General features: G+C 33.5%; 3 protein-coding genes across 3 annotated transcripts; all 3 read right to left on the minus strand.

The window, feature by feature from the left end:
• Nucleotides 1-149: 149 nt before the first annotated feature.
• On the minus strand, nt 150-2,079 carry LOC130951946 (protein trichome birefringence-like 36). The gene is made up of 5 exons (XM_057880706.1): nt 1,564-2,079; nt 1,192-1,363; nt 935-1,116; nt 658-816; nt 150-566 (listed from the first exon to the last, which is right to left on the minus strand). The coding sequence occupies exons 1-5, from the start codon at nt 1,881-1,883 to the stop codon at nt 266-268; spliced, it is 1,134 nt and encodes a 377-aa protein (XP_057736689.1). The 5' UTR covers nt 1,884-2,079; the 3' UTR covers nt 150-265.
• Nucleotides 2,080-2,599: 520 nt separating this feature from the next.
• Nucleotides 2,600-6,804, minus strand: LOC130951944 (diphosphomevalonate decarboxylase MVD2, peroxisomal). Its single transcript, XM_057880704.1, has 11 exons — nt 6,614-6,804; nt 6,230-6,496; nt 5,401-5,599; nt 5,242-5,305; nt 5,069-5,132; nt 4,897-4,977; nt 4,250-4,336; nt 3,851-4,008; nt 3,710-3,758; nt 3,172-3,293; nt 2,600-3,085 (listed from the first exon to the last, which is right to left on the minus strand). The coding sequence occupies exons 2-11, from the start codon at nt 6,443-6,445 to the stop codon at nt 2,863-2,865; spliced, it is 1,263 nt and encodes a 420-aa protein (XP_057736687.1). The 5' UTR covers nt 6,446-6,496; nt 6,614-6,804; the 3' UTR covers nt 2,600-2,862.
• Nucleotides 6,805-12,688: 5,884 nt separating this feature from the next.
• Nucleotides 12,689-16,187, minus strand: LOC130951943 (pentatricopeptide repeat-containing protein At2g35130). Its single transcript, XM_057880703.1, has 8 exons — nt 16,003-16,187; nt 15,751-15,929; nt 15,432-15,664; nt 15,003-15,252; nt 14,444-14,589; nt 14,020-14,225; nt 13,733-13,857; nt 12,689-13,511 (listed from the first exon to the last, which is right to left on the minus strand). The coding sequence occupies exons 1-8, from the start codon at nt 16,053-16,055 to the stop codon at nt 12,925-12,927; spliced, it is 1,779 nt and encodes a 592-aa protein (XP_057736686.1). The 5' UTR covers nt 16,056-16,187; the 3' UTR covers nt 12,689-12,924.
• Between the last annotated feature and the right edge of the window lie 914 nt (nt 16,188-17,101).

Consider the following 17,101-nt stretch of genomic DNA (forward strand, 5'->3'; position numbering starts at 1 on the left):
TTACACAACTTGAACCTGTGACCTTTTCGCGCTTCTAATAATATATGACATGACTTTCTTTCCCCATATTCATAAACTTTGGTTTATATCACAAAGGAAAAGTGATTTGGCAGCTTGAAGAAATCAAAATGACAGATCCAAGCACAGTGTTATAAATCAAATAACATTAAACTTAAACAAACACCTGAGCAACCATGTTCTTGTCAAATGATAACACCACACCTTGACTTTACATTTTCCACAGCTATACTGTTATAGTTAATAGCTAAAGCAATGCACTCAGCATTTCATTCCAAATGTCAGGCACCCCAGGGAGGCACCAATGGCTGCAATCAGAGGAAAGGCCGGTACCTGGTTTCTGCTTCATTTCTTCGCTAATTGCCTTTCTATACACCGAGGGATGTCCATCTCTTCGGAATGCAGTCATTGTTGTAATATCTTGCAGGTACACTGGAAATCTCATTCTTTTCAGCACTGCTTGTAGCACTACCACTGGTTCAGGAACATGTATGTGGCTAAAAGATTGTATAGGCTGCCTCTGATTGTAGCATTTCCATCCATTTTGCCTTCATATAAGGAAAGATCAAAGAATGAATTCCATTCTGAATTAGGAAGACATAATCAAGGTAAGTTGCAGCAGATAAAGATAGAAGGTACCTGTTATGTCTAGGTGACATGCTTCGAAAAAAGACTTGGGTTCTTTGGGGGTCCAAATTCAGATCCACCCACCTTGCCCATGTGCTAAGTCCTTTATGATAGGCAACCATAGGATTCATGTTTGTGATGATCCTATTTCCCTCCATGTAATAATCCCATCTGGTATTTAATTAATCAAGACTCAGAAAGTTAATTTACTGAGAAATTGAAACTTGGAGGAAAAGAAAATGATGCTGAATTTAAGTAGAAGACTAGAAGATGAGAAAAGGTTTCTTACGAGCTTGATTCGCCGGAGTGAGTCCACCAATGAGCTGAATCGAATACCAGAACATCGACTCCTTTCCAATACCTTGCATTGTCTTCAATCATATCCAAATGTAAAACTCTTTTATTTTGATTTCCCTTCTTTAGTTCTACCAGGAGTGGTGCCCAGAAGAACTCAATTGATGTCTCAAAATCCTGTAAGCAAAAAACAAAACTGAGGTCATTCAATTTTAGATGGAAAAAAGAGAATATTATTGACTATCATCTTACCATGGCATGGAAAGCCATTGAAGGACCATTATAGGTCACTTTTTTCCTACCAGTTGGGATAACTCCTTGAACTAAACAAACAAGAGATTCCCATTGGTTTCTCATTATGGAATCACCAACCAGCATTATTCTCTTTCTCCTCATTTTTCCAAGAAATCTCAGTGCATCAAACCTGTTAGGATTTACGATATGTCACATTAACAAGCAAAAGAATATAAGCAGGATTCATTTACAAACTAATATATGCTAAGTTTTCTACTTTGTAACTGAAATTTGAGCTTTAATAACCTATCTTTTGTACTAGCTACCAAACATGCATCACAATCTTGATCATGCAAGCATTTAACAGATCATTTGACAACATATAAAAACCTTGGGATGGAACAGCCAAATGGCTTCCACTTCCACTTCTCATAGTCAGAATCTGGCCTCCCATTCTTTTGACAAGTTACTGCTGTGCTGAGATAGGGACAGTTGGGATCATAGAGAGGGTAAGACTCATCAAAGACCCATTTTCCAACTGAAAAGTCACATTTCTTCCAAGAACTTTTTCGGGTTTGCACCAAGTTAACATCTTCAGATTCCATGGCAAGCCAGCTGAACTCATCCTCTGGGTTGATTAGTGACTGTGAGCAGTGCAAGATGCTGCAGAAGAAGAGAAAGGACCACAAGTGAGGCTTTGGTTTTGCCATGGAAGCACAAGGTGTGAGAGTATAGTATAGTGTGAAGGGTCCTCAAAGGAGGGAAGGACTTTGTAGTTTTAGAAGAGCCTCATTGTGTCGATGGAAAAGTGCTTTGTCAAGGCATGACTTGCGGTGGTGTGGACCATGGAAATTGTGTTACTTTTACTGTTTACTTATTGCCATAGCCATTGCCCTGCAACAATCAAGGATCACTACTTCTGTACTAGGTGGTTGTCATCATAATTTTTAGTCATTACTCATTGGATAAAAGAAATAAAAAGTTATGTTTTAAAATATTTCTTCAATAAATACTTAATCAACACCGATCAGTATTAGACCTGTAATTCTCTAATTGATCCTTAATATAGCATTTGCCTTATCCCTTTTTTAAAATTATAATAAAGAAAAAGAGATAATTCCGGGTAAACTTAACAAATATTGTGCTGCAGAAATGTTAAATTGAAATTTGAAAGTAAGCATCCGATGGATATAACAGAGAGAAGGCATATAAAATATTTACTTTTCTCAAAAATACACGTGCACTTATGACGTTTTAAATAAACTCAGAGATCATAATCAGTACTTCTAAATTCTAAGGTACTTGGGTATCATTTTCATCAAGGGTGCGTTTAAAAAAAGAAATAAAGGAAGAAAAGAGAGGGGGGGAGGAAGAAACTCTTAACCAAAATAACAAAAAAGCAGGGAAATTGTTCAACCAAAAAAGCTGATGGATTTAGTTTGCAAGCTAAATGAATTTATGGTGCCAATAGAGGAGAGAGACGAGCCTTATTTTTCTCTAAGAAAATAGCCTATCTATAATTTAAACAAGAATTACAGGTACATAAATAAACTGTAACTGCCAACTAGGAAAGAACAAATCATGCTGGAACGGCTACTGTCTGTCGTCAAAATATTTGAGGCTATTAAAGCCACAAAATGAAGCCTGATGAATAGTAGATCCACCTTGTGAAGAATACTTGCCATGAACTCACTTGGGAAGCCCATTCTCACTGTTGAGAAGAGCTTGACTTTCATCAGAAAGCAAAACGGGTCCCCTCCCAGGTCTGGTGCATATGAAGTAATTAACATCCCCCTTGAACTTTTGTGATGGAATATTATCTTTAATTTCTGGAGGTGGTGGCAAAGCTTCCACATCTTGTATTCCATTTATCCCAGCATCTTTTGTAATGGACTTGTCGCCAATAATGTAACTGGAATGAAGAGTTTTGTTGGGATCTCGAACTCAGGATCAACAAAAATGATAAAACTGTATCAACTTGTAAAACTAAGAAAGCACCTGTCGAGGTCACCCGAAGTTGGAGGGAAGTAGTATAACAGCCTCTGAAGTAAAAGGGCAGCAGTTTGTCTATTACGTGCAATTAGGACTGCATTTGGCCCAGCATCAAATGTATAAGCTACCTGCAAGTCAAAGCGGTCACCATAAATACAGACCTCCAGATTTGTAATGTATGTTTATTTCTGTAGGGCATGGTGCCATGTATATACAAATAAACCATAAAAGCCATGTATTTTTGCACATATTATGCATGCATGGTTTGTGCGTGACTTTGGTGCAGAGGCATAATGTCACTGCAAAAAGTTATCAGCCCATACAATTCTCTCTTTTCCTCCTTTTTATTAATGCAGTAGCGCTCTCTCATCAAATAAAAAATAACTATTCAAAGATCACTATTTTTTATCTGATAAATTCTGTCCAAAATGATTGGTATGGTTGGATCCAATTGAAAAGTGAAACAAAGTGCACAAAACTTGTCCTATGGAGGAGAAAATTCAACTATAACAAATTTGGATATGAACAATAAAGTAGTTCAAACCTGGGGAGATTCTTCTGAACGGTTCCACTTTTCAATGATGCTGATTATCCTGAAATGTAATAGCATAATCAATACTTAAGTGCGCCACACTAGTTTTCTGATAAAATAGACCTGGGTATCCAACAGTCAAAATTATCAGACCTATGTGAAGTATCATTCATGTAAAATATAGGGGGCCACGTATCCAGGCAAACAGCATGAAACTGGTTGCTATCAGTACAGGTCAGCCGTGAAAAGGAAGCAAAATCACGATTCCTAATGGCTTCCTCCATTTGCAGTATCCGCTTTGGCACTATTTCCTATTGAATATCAATTTGGGGCCCACAAAAATGTTATTTGTGCTTTCATAATCAATAACTAGTGTTTACATTTAAGCTTCAAAATTGGTAGAAAAACAGCAGAAACTAAATTCCGTTGTTAGCAAATAACGACGTGCTAGAAATTAATGTCTTAGTGTGGACAAAATATGTTTGGATAGTAGGTTTTTATCATTATTTTTTGAAGCAATAATATTACAATTGAAGCGGTGAAAAGAAGTACCTTTGCTCTATGTTGTAAAAGCAAACTTGTTTCAACACTCTCCCGCATTCCAGAGGTGCTACTAGTTTCCTTCTGACGTGAACTAACCTATAAATGAATAAGATGGAAAGTTGAGAAAAATATGACATGTGACAAACACATAGTATTAACTATTAAGATAAATAAAATGGCTCTGAGATGAGGAAATTCCTTCACAGATGTTACTTAATCACCAGCACATTCCACAACCTAAAGGATTAAAACCCCTCTGTATCCGAGTCTTAAAACCTTTGTTATAATAGACATAGGTGTCATGCCATGTTTGGCAGAACTGATGAACAGCAATCATGGGAAAGGTGGCTTTGGTGGTATTCTAGTGTTAAGCCATCTCTTCAAATTTCAACACATTGGGAAGCAAATCTCGGAAATTGTATCACAATATTACTAAATTTAGTGTTGTTATTATTATTACATCCTAGATTCATGTAGGTTAGTAAAATATCAAATATAAAATCTACAAACAATCAATATGATAACAATTGCAGCCAAATAATAGTATTGAGAATATTATGACTGTAGAAAGTAGAAGAAACTAGTAAATATATGGGGAACTAGTAAGTACAAATTTTGGGCAATATCAATAACAGAGAGTGGAAGTAGACACATACAACAGCAATAATAATAACAAGATCATCCCAGTGTTTTTCATCAGCAAGTTGAACTGCAAGACTATCACTTCCATCTTCCTCCTACATGTTTGAAAGGAGCAGAAATGACACATCAATTCTCAAGTAACAAGGCTGTGTGTAACATAAACGATAAAATGGACTCAAAACTTACTTTTCCCATTATCCACTTCACGAACCCCCCAAATAAGCTGCGACAAGCACTACCTGATCCTTGCCTGTATACAATAACAGTTTCCATGATTGCCAGGACAAATCAAAGTGCATGGTGTCCAAACCAAAACACAACACCTTGCATATTCAAAGTCATAAATAATAAAAGAATACCTTGCAATAGCTGATAGCTGACTTTCATCTTCTTTGACATTCATTAGCTTCCCAATGGAATAAACTAATAACAGAAAATGGAAGTTATGGAAAACCACTCACTTATATTAAAATGAAGGTTCATTAGGGTTTGTTAGAACTTAAAAACATGTGTATTACCAAGACATGCAAGACCCGCAGCTGACGAAGCCAGTCCAGCTGCAGTTGGGAAGTTGTTGTATGAAGCAATGTGTAAGTGCAATTTGCTCCAATCCTCTTTCGAGATCTTAATACCCTTTTTCTTATCCTCAACATCACAAGCACGCTTTCGGAGCTCCCTTAAACAGCTCTGGAACCTTCCACCAGAAAGAGCAATCTCCTACACTAACCAGCAAAATCAAATTCCACGAATCAAAATTTGAAAGAAAGAATGGCAACTATCAACACTCGCATCTTGGCACATCCAAAACACTCCTTTGTTGCCACTTCTTAATTTATAACCGTGTGTTTTTGTCCTCTCTTTTTCTTTCCAATTATTCTTTTTAAAGAAAACGATTAAATAAGACAGATGACACAATTCTTTGTAAACAAGGTTATCGCCAATTCTCTAAAGCCTATAGGACTCTGAAAGTGACAAGCAAAGCAGTGGAACTTGACCTCAAGGATCAAATAATTATACCAGTTCTTGGATATATAATAATTCATATGCCTCTACCTACATAACGACTTAAATTTTTAGAAGAAATGATTCATGACACGGTATCCGAGATCCTACATGACCAAAAGGTCTAGAGTCCATAATGTTAACTGTAAATCGCAGTATTACTTCTTCATCTACTACATTACAAATACATATTTATTCCTCCCATTTTAACCAAAAAAGCCATTTTTATTACATGAACATGCATGTGTTAATTCCCTATACCGCCATTACACATTTAAACAGAAAACAAAGGTGGAGTACAAACACGATGATAAAAACCAATCAAACATTAGAAACAAATTTTACCTTGCCATTGAGCCACATACGATCTTTCTGGAAGCTGGGGCTCACAGCAACAGTGGTGGTGGTGCAGAGGTGACTGGGATCAAGAGTGACGCTGATGCTATCATTGACCGGCAAGATTAGGGTTTCATCCCTCTTCCCCCAATACTTGATCACAGCAATGTTGGTTGGTGTCTGAGCAGTCACCATCAGCACCCAATTCTGCGATTCACCCGCCATTTCCAGCAGCTCCAATTCAACAATCACACGCACTCGCCCGCAGAAACAAATCTGAGTAAAATAAACAAATTGCCGGGAATTTCAAACGCCACAGAAAAAAACAGCGGGAAAATAGGGGGGAGATGGAGAGAAATAGACAGAGAAGAATGTGAGGGAAATGGGGCGTACCAGAAATTAGGTTGTAACGTGAAGTTGAAGAAAGAGATCTGATCTGAATGAACGTGATGCGATTGGAACGCCACCGAATTGAAAGGAAAGAGGAGGAGTTGGAGTTGTTTGTTGAAAGGAGTAGGAAGAAGACGCCTCTTATATAGTACAGTCACACACACCACAGAACAGAACGGGAAAGGGATCTAATTTCAGTGAAATAAGATTCAACAGTTATTATCGATTGTAAATTTGTAATAATCTTCTTTTCGGGTTCCAAATTAAGGTGGGTCCACTCTATTAATCAGTAATCACTGCCAAACCAAGAGTTGGTTGGTTACTTAAATTAGGCGTCCATTTCAGAGTTTAGAATCTTCGTTATTTTGTTCTTGAATACTACTCGCTACAACATACAACGACATTGTTTGTTTCATAATATTAAACTAACTATATTAATATTTGCATTTATATTTTCATGTGAATATCATTTTAGATATGTTGTAAAGAGTTTCATTTTGATATTGTCGGTGCAAAATATTTTATATAATCGTGTAATCACATTCGTTTTTTGAATGAAATTTATGTGGTCAATATGAAATGTAGTTATTATTTTTCTTAATGTAACATGACACAATTGAATATATATATATATATATATATATATAACTATTTTTTGCTGATAATATATATATAATGCATCAAAATTAAATACATGTTATAAATTCTATTCATTTTAATAAAAATTATGACGTGCATAAAAAAATTAATTATTAAATAAGTTATTATATATCTATGTATTAAATATATGTAATTAAATTTTTAATATATATTTTTTTTAATATATATTATATACTGATAATTAATTTTAATTATTAATTTTAAAATATATCTAATACAATTATTTTTAATATTTTTGAAGTTGTAATAACTAATAAGTACAAAGAAAAATCATTATGTATGGATAAGCTAATGAATTTATGCTTAGGAAGATAAGATGATAAGGTAGAAGTCAACATTAAATTTTATTATCTTGATTTTAAAATTAATTAAATACTTATATTTTTTATTTTTTATTTTTTGTTTTATAAACTTCAGAAGAACTTTAACTGCTTTCTAAAGTTCTTAGAGTTTATATTATGATGAAAATTTAGATACAATCAATTTTTATGTGAAGTTAATAGTTAAAAATTATTAAATATTTTGACTGATTTAATTAAATTATTATTGAAGGATTCTTATTTATCAACTTCGTATGAAGTTGAGTTTTCACCTTATATTAAACATTAAAACTAGAGTTTTAAATGTTTTTAAATCAAGTTTTCAATCAAGTCGTCGCACATTTCTTCTTCTTTGTACATATATGTTGTTGCTGCTTCTTTTTCCGCGTGCTTTTTTTTTCAATGTCATCGTTCTACTTTCAAAAGTCTTCTTCTTCTTTTTCTCTTTCTATTTTTCACCCTTTTTTTTTTCTTTCTCATCCTACTTTATTATTATTATTGTCATTATCGTCATCGTCTTCTTCCTTTTTTTCTCATATGTGTTTAACAAAGATATATATTAAACACAAAAATTTTAATATACAACATAAAAATTTATGTACACAACATAAAAAATTTGTGCTATATCAAATAAATTTTGTACTATGTGCAAAATTTTTTGTACGAGATAATGACCAAATCAGTACTCGAAATATTCAAACAATGATATTTTGGTACCTTACTATTGTTATTGACAAAATGGTTTTTAAAAGATTTTAAAATTTGACAAACGTATTCACGAGTTCACCGAAACACATCTCCGACAAGTACAGTGCTGACATGGCCACTACATTTTGATGACATGTCAAACTCCCCTCCCCCTCCCAACCCTACTTCTTCCTTTCTTCCTTTCCAACACACTTCTCCTTCTCCTTCCCCCTCCCCTTCTTGAATGCACTTTCCCCCCTCCCCAACCTTAATCCTTCCCTCTCCCTCCCTAACCCTAATCCCCCATCCCCAACACACTTCCCCCCTCCTCAATCCAAAATTTCTCTTTCTAAACCTTAATTTCCTTCCCTTGTCCTTTTGAATTCTAATTCCCTTTCTAACACACTGTCTCACACTTTCAACTCACTCTCTCCCAAAACAATAGTGGAGTTCAATCTTTTCAGTTTTACAGAGCTAGTGTCATCGACACCGCACTGTCGCCATCTCGTTGTCGGGTCTTCTGTGTCCGCCAGTGTCGTTTATCTCCTTCGTGGCATTGCGTTGTCTGTGCGCCTTCACCGCTGTTGCCTTCACTGCTTGTATCTGCTTGCTGCTAGCCCCCAATCACTGTCATGCCTCCTCTGTCTGGGTTCCATCTTGGCTCCATCGTGTTGTGCCCCCTCTGTGTCTGGTGTTCTTCTTCTATTCTTTCTTTGGTGGTGCTGTATTAAGTTTTATTTTATTTTGATTATTGTATATGAATTTGTTTGTTTTCTCTGAGTTTTATTGTTATTAATTTTTTTGAATGATAATTTAACCTAAAAACTTGGGACAATTCATGATTTGTGGGCAACTCTGTTGATGTTGAGGTTGTTGTTGCTGTGAATGATGGTGTTAAGGGAGGGAGAGGGGAGTGTGCGTTGGAAAAGGGGGAATGGTGGAGATTATTGCTGTTGTTGATATTAAGGCTATTGTTATTGCGAGTAGTGGGGTTGAGGGAGAGAGAGATAGTGTGCGTTGGAAAGGGAGAGTAGTGGAGGTTGTTGTTGCTGTTGATGTTAAAGTTGTTGTTGCTGTGAATGGTGGTGTTGAGGGAGAAAGGGGAAAGTGTGCGTTGGGGAGGGAGTTGGGATACGGCGGAAACTACGATGGGGGAGAAGTGTGCGTTGAGGATGAGAGCTTTGACAGGGGAGAGAGGGAAGGGGAGGGAGTGTGCGTTGGGAAGAGAACTTTGGAGGTGGTTTACCAAGTCACCAAAACACGGTGGTCACATCAGTATTGTGCTTATTGGAAATTTGCTCCGGCGAGATCGGGGGCATGCTTGTCAAATTTTAAAATTTTTTAAGGACCATTTTGTCAATAACAATAGTGAGATACCAAAACGTCAACGTTTGAATCTTTCGAGTACTGATTTAGTCATTACCTCTTTTTTGTACTGTATATACAAATTTATATCCTCTGTAACAAAATTTCTATAATAAAATTTAGGAAGTGTTAGGTAAATAATGACCATCTTGAACAACATGAACAACCACCAATCAAATAAAAACACACTATACTTTCAAATTAACCATCTAAATTTTAATATTAAAATAATCATTCATACACCTAGTAAAATAAACATCTAATATATCTATTATTCACATTATTTAATATTTTTATTATCTACTTATATTTTTTCTTAAAATTTTTGTGTTAAAAAATACAAAAATAAAAAATCAGGTGATAAAATATGCGTATTTTTTTAATATATATCAATTTAGTGGACTTAATTACTAAAAATATTTATATAATAACATCATCTTATATTAAATTATTAACTATTTTCATAAGGATCAAAATTGATATGTTTACATGTCAAATCGCACTGCTCTATTATTAGTTTATTATTCCATAAATAACATGACGTGAGTTTACGAGTTTTATTAGTGTTTACTCCATTATTGGCCGCTAATCACTTCTTTATTTACCTGCACATATAAATAATATTTTTCATTTATAAATTATATGGGTACACGAATAATGTAAATAACAGACTGTATTTTAGATTTATTAATCATTTAAAACAAAGATCATATATAATTAATTTATAATTTAATTTTTAAAATTATTTTTTTTAATTTATTGTTTAGGTTATAAACAAAAAAAAAACGTTATTCTCCTATATTTTTTCTATGTGTATTATGTTACAGTAAGTCAGTTATGAAGACGTTGCTCTAGCTTACAGATAACAAAAAAAAAATTCATTAGATTTTAGGCTACTAAATGTTGATCTTATTCTTACTAACTGATCCAACCTCTATTGTCGTTAAAGATGTCTAGTTACTAGGACTGAAAGTGAGTCGAGCTAGACCAAACTTAAGCTCGACTCATAATAATTGAGTTTGGCTCATGGCTCGACTCATTAGCAATCGAGTCTATTTCTTAAGCTCAAGTTTGGCTCACCGAAAGTTCACGAGCTGGTTCGAGCTCACGAGTTGGCTCAAATAATAGAAACATAAATACATAATCTATAATTCTATATCAATAAATTATAATTTATATATTTTAAAAAATATTTAAAAAGATCAATTTTACATATTGTTGTTTATCAATAAATTATAAATTTTTTATTTATGTCATACATTAAAATTATATGTAAAAAATAAATATAAAATTTTAAATAATTAAAATCATTAATATATATAATTATATAGTACTATTTCATATGTATATATATAATATTAAAAATATAGATTAAATGTATGTAGGTTATATATATATATATATATATATATATATATATAATCGAGTCAGCTCACGAGCTAATGAGCTGAGCTTATCCAAACTCAAGCTCGACTCATTTAATTTATGAGCTCAATTTCAAGCTCAAATTCGATTCACTAGCTTATGAGCTTAGCTTATTGAGCTATTAATAAGTTGATCTCGAACTAACTCATGAATTGACTTGACTCACTTCCAACTCTACTAGTTACTAATTATTTCAAAGAATTTTGTGGCAAGGTTAGGTAACATAGGACAAATTAAATTTTTCCCAAGCTGTTTATTCTTGCTCGTGCTGCACGAGGGTATAGTTGCACAAGTAGAGTTAATTAAATAATGAATGAAAGAAGATGGTGTTGCTCGTGCTAGGATGGGTTTGCGTATGTTAAACAATATTTGATTCAACCACAAAGAATTATTGTTTAATTGGGTAAATCACAAAAAAATCTTGGTGCTCATAAAAATATTTTTAAATTTATTATTAATAAAAATATCTTTAAATAATTTAAAACATGCTAAAAATATTTATTCATGATCAGATACCTGCTTTATTAACAAAAAAAAAAAAAACGTGACATGACTTACTTGTCAATGTTTAAATTCTATAGTCTCACTTATTAATTGTCACATAAAAAATTACGTATGTTAGGTTACTGTTTTCCGTTAATATAGAAGATCTCAATTCACAAATATAAATTTTATTATGTTTTTAAATATTAAAAAATTTTTTGTCGATAATAAAATTTAGAGGCATTTTTTAGTGGTTTAGCTCGTTTAATTATTAGTTTTCTCACTTTTTTGCAATGTATTCGGATATAAAATATAAATATCAACTAATAACTTATTTTTCTAATAAAAATGTTAAGTTACAGTAAAAATCAATTGCCAAATAAACCATTACGGACTTTTTTTTTACCAAAAATAGAAAAATCTAAACCCGGAACATCTTAAATAACTCATTGGCTTATATTTGTACACATTAATTTACAAAAGAAAAACAATCTTATTTAAACATTAAATATCTCGTGTGTGTGTGTATATATAGGGACACTTCACACTTGCGAGATCGCATGAAATTGAGCGAGCGAGCAAGCAAGCATGAGGAACAATAGAACATAGCGCACGCAAAATTGATCGATAATGTTAAAGAAACAATAATTAAAATTATTTTATTTAATTTATTACTTATAATTATATAATTATTACATTTAATATTATGTAATTAATCTAACAATAATCAGAACTGGACACGGATCGGATCGGATATAGCCTATAATTCTATCCAATCCACACTACATTCATCAGTTGGAATACAATATCCGCAGTTTTTCAGGTCAGATCCGATCCGCAAGCGGATATCAGATATATCTGCATAATTAAAAAAAAAAACTGTTTTAAGACCCTGTTTCATTGCTTTTACAAAAAAATGTCCAAAAAAATAATTTTTTACCTGTTTAACCCTATTTACTCCTAAATTATTATCATAAAAGTTCTATTGAATAACAAAAAAAAAATAATAACACAATATTTAAGTTTAATTATTCTAAGTTAAAGTACAACATAAAAAATTTAAAACAAGATATCATAAATTATGTTATTTATATGAGACGTGTGGATCTGGGGATCGGATCAGCGAATATCACTGACAAATTCGCAATCTGATCCTAGTATAGTGCAGATCGGATCTGATCTGATCCGATAGCTTTGCGGATTGGACAATATCCACAAAATTCGGATCGGATGCGGATAATTAGCGTCCGATCCATGTGCTGCCCTAACAGTAATTAATAAATACTAAATAAAATAATTTTAAACGGTTTAGACTGATTTTTTATGGTCTCTTAAGCGTTATTGAAACTAAATTATATAATATATTCAAACAATTTAGACTGGCAAAACAGTAGTGTTAATATCCTTATGCATTGTTCTAATCACAGTAGTAACTTGTTCAATTTGCTCTTCATTGGAGCATGCTGCAAGAAGCACCTTAGCTGTTCCTCCATCAGGGAAACAACCAGCATCAATCATCTCTTCAAATATCTCCAAACACTTCACATACAGCTTTTTCTTAGAGTAGGCTCCAATGCGTGATGTCCAAGTCACCACATCAGGTTTCAAACCTTTGCTATGCAGCTGCTGAAATATTCCCTCCATTCTCTCAATGAATCCAGCTTGTCCATACCTGTTTATCAAGATATTATATGTGCTGATATCAGCTACATATGATCCTTGTTCCATAACTGCCATAACTTCCTCCATCTTCGTGAATTGGCCTAACCGGCCGTACAAGTTCAACATGCTGTTGAGAACATAAGTGTCTAGTTTTAGGCCTGATTTACACATTTGGTTAAGAATGTCTTCACATTTGCTCACACTTCCTGTTCTTGAATAGGCAGATAAAAGTACCATGTGGGACTTCATTGTTGGTGTGATTCCCACTCTTTTCATATCTTCAAAAACAGCTTCAGCATCTGAATTGATGATAAGACAGAAAAAGAATAACGGAATCAACTTGAATCCGTAAAACAAAGCATTATGTTCCTTTTGCTTCCCTTAAACTAATGGAGAATGGGTTGAAGCAATGTTATTTTCAAACATATGATGCACATTTTTTGGTTAAATCCATTAGATTGTCCCAAAGATTATTTGAATAAGCAAAACAAAATGACAACTTAACATGGTAGGTATTTACCATTTTCAAAACCTGCTTTGCCATATGCATCTACCAAGATATTATAGGAGGCTCTATCTGGTTCACATCCCAAGTGCTGCATTAGTGAAAAAATCTCTGCAGCTCCATAAGGAAAACCTGCACGACTGCCGGCGACACAAAAATATCATGTTCTGTTCCCCTAGATCTAAAATTACAAATTCCACATGCGAAATTAATATATACCTTGAAAAACATATATAGTTCAGTTTTTTTCTTTATGAATCGAAACAAACGGTTTAAGGGTATAAAAAGTCATCAATAACAACCTGTAAGCTTCCATGAGGGCATTATAAGCATATACATCAGGTTCATGCCCAGCTTCTTGCATCTGTTCAAATACTTCTTCTGCTTTCTCACATAGCCCCTCTCTAGCAAATGCATTCACCAAGGCAGTGTATGTGCAAATGTTAGGTTTACACTTGTGGCTTTGCATCTCGTTGAACACTTCTAAGGCCATGCTGGATCTACCAGCCTTCATTAAATTAAAAGTTCAAACCAGTTAACAGAATTAAGTATTATTTGCAAATGACCAAAACTGTGAAGAATGCTCCATCAAGCAAAACAACATTCTTTAAGGCATTATCATCTGACAGAGCAGCTTTTGCCAAATAAAAAATCACTATGATGTCAAATTGAAGGAGATATAGTTTTAATTTAAAAAAAATTGAAATGATGTTTAATAAAGCTCACCTTTCCATATAAATTTATCAGCAAGGTATAGGTTTCAGTTGATGGATTGCATCCATCCCTCTTCATCCTTTGGAAAATCTCTTCTGCTTTATTAGGGTTTCCTCCTTTCATCAATCCATTTATATAAGCATTATATACAACAGCACCTGAGTATTCATTTCTGATAAAGGGTTAGCTACTTTAGAATATCAAATTTCCTGTGATATAAGTGGATCTATATGTAAGTTGTCCTAAAAAATGTGAATAAGCATGATGCATAAATGTACATATCACTTCTTATATCTCTCATCTCTTTCTAATGCTTGAACTCTGTAAGTAGATGCTCACCACATATTGCAGAGAAGATGGCATGAAAACCTTTTTCTCTGATCAGAATTGAAAATTGAAAAGTATCACTTTGAAAGTTTATAATAGGGAGTTCCAACCATGAGAGACATTTGTGTGGATGACATATTTTGGGCATTAAACTACTTCTATGTTTATCATTATCTCTAGTCCAAAATTTTTTTTATCATGTTTCTATTTCGGTATGGATGAACAAGTTAGGTCAGGAACATACTTGAAGGAAGGCTGTAATTTCGCATTTCGGCAAAGACAGCTTCAGCTTTTTCTAGCAGGCCAGACATGCAGTAGGCTTTAATAAGAAGGGCATAAGTGTCTTCTGTAGGAATGCATCTAGCCTCAAGAAGCTCTAGATATATGGATTCTGCTTCCTTGTGTTTAAACTTTTGTCCATAAGCATCAATGAGTAAATTATAGCATATAACATCTGGCTTGAAGGAGCTTCTAACCAATATCCATCTACATATCTGTAAAGATATTCTTTTTTTGTTATGACCAATAACATTAAGGAGAATGCTAGAGGGCCAACACATTCAGTGTAAAAAACAGGAGAGTTGGCTAGTGTTGATTCAAATGTAAGACAAAAACAAGGAAAAAGTGTCTCGTTGCTATATGATAAGAGTGGAATTCTCCATTATTTCCTCACCGAAATTATTGCATCCCATTGTTTCCTCATCCGAAGCTGAACAGATACACTAACAATATCATCCCATGTGTCAAGAGATGCAGGGAAAACATCAAGTGAACGCCAAATGCTATCAGAATCAACACCCTTTTGAACAAACTCCACAATCATCTGAGCAGTGGGGCTTAACACTGGGAATATCCCATCAACAAAACCAGAACCGTATTTCCAACCTTTTCCTCTCAAAGAACCACCTGCAGGTACACAGAAAAGTATTACTCACATTTCATCAAACACCTTTCATTCAATGCCAAAAAAAAAAGTAACATTTTCTACTTACATCTTTTCCTGGACACTTTCTTGTGATTGAAGTTCCTTAACTTGCCACTTTTGTCAATGTAAACGCTGTCCCTTTTGAACTTCTCAAGAGCCACACCACTTGCATCATTTGCTTTCCATTCAGATAATTCAGCTCTTGGTTCTATCAATGTGTGGTTCACTGAGCATAAAGAATTTAGCCTGCAAAGTACAGAACCAGATAATAAGTTTCAGTGCCACTTCAAAACAAAATTTTAAAATGAACATTCCCTACCTATAGCATAAGTGTTGAATGCAAGGGGCCATGTCATAACTACTTAGTAACATAGATGAGAAATAATGGAATATAAAACTGAAATGATGGATAATTTGATTTGAACTTGCATTAAGGCATGTAGTAGGAGAAGGTCCAAGTTTTTGGATAATGAAATTGGATTTTGTTTTTCTTGGAAAGGAACTTGTTTGGTTTTAGTTAAGGTGAGATAAATGAGTTTTGTAATTGCTTTTAATATATGGACAAATGAAATAAGGAGTAAATATCCATGAGAAAATAAATATCTTAGCATAGCAACATGTTAAGCAAAAATATTTCATAACTTGAAAAGAACCATTTCTTTGGGACCATATAATTTTAGGATGTCATATATTTTTATATTTGGAGTAAACCCCAAATGAATAAATGACTTTTGAAGTTAAATATAATAATTTATTTTTTTTCTAAAAAATAGTTAATATTTTTTTAGTATTAGTTAAATTTTTTACTAATGTGACGGTGAGACATAATTAATCATGAGTTTTCATACTATCATTAACCTTTTTAAAATATTCTTTGATATATATTAGTGAAAGCAGTGATTAATCCATTATTAAAAAAATTATATAAATAACAAAATAAATAGTTAATCATTGTCGTAAATATATTATTGGGTTAACTATAGATGTACCCTAGTTGAGTTAGTTAAGAACTAGATTTTAAGTTATAAATATTTCTTAAATTTTTTGTGTATAATGCAATAATTTTTAAAATTATCTCTTATTCTCTCTTATCTTTCTTCCTATTTTTTAAATTCTAATCTTTATTTTTATAACAGGGTCAATGGGTTGTTGACCAATTCGGGTTGGTTAGTCAACACTACCATTATTTGTGCTGGATTTACGTTACCCAACAATCAACATAGGTTTTGTTATAAAAGAAGGCATTAATAAAAGATGCAGGCTTTTTCGGCCCAATCTATTGAAACACTAAAATCATGGGCCTGGATTAGGACATATTGACCGGGCCTAATCTGTCACACATCTTCGTTTTTCCTTTATCGTCTCCTTCTTTCATAAAAGATGCAGGCCTTTTCGGCCCAATCTTTTGACTGGGCCTA

The sequence above is a fragment of the Arachis stenosperma genome, chromosome 9 (genome assembly GCF_014773155.1).
Source record: "Arachis stenosperma cultivar V10309 chromosome 9, arast.V10309.gnm1.PFL2, whole genome shotgun sequence".
NCBI lineage: Eukaryota > Viridiplantae > Streptophyta > Magnoliopsida > Fabales > Fabaceae > Arachis > Arachis stenosperma.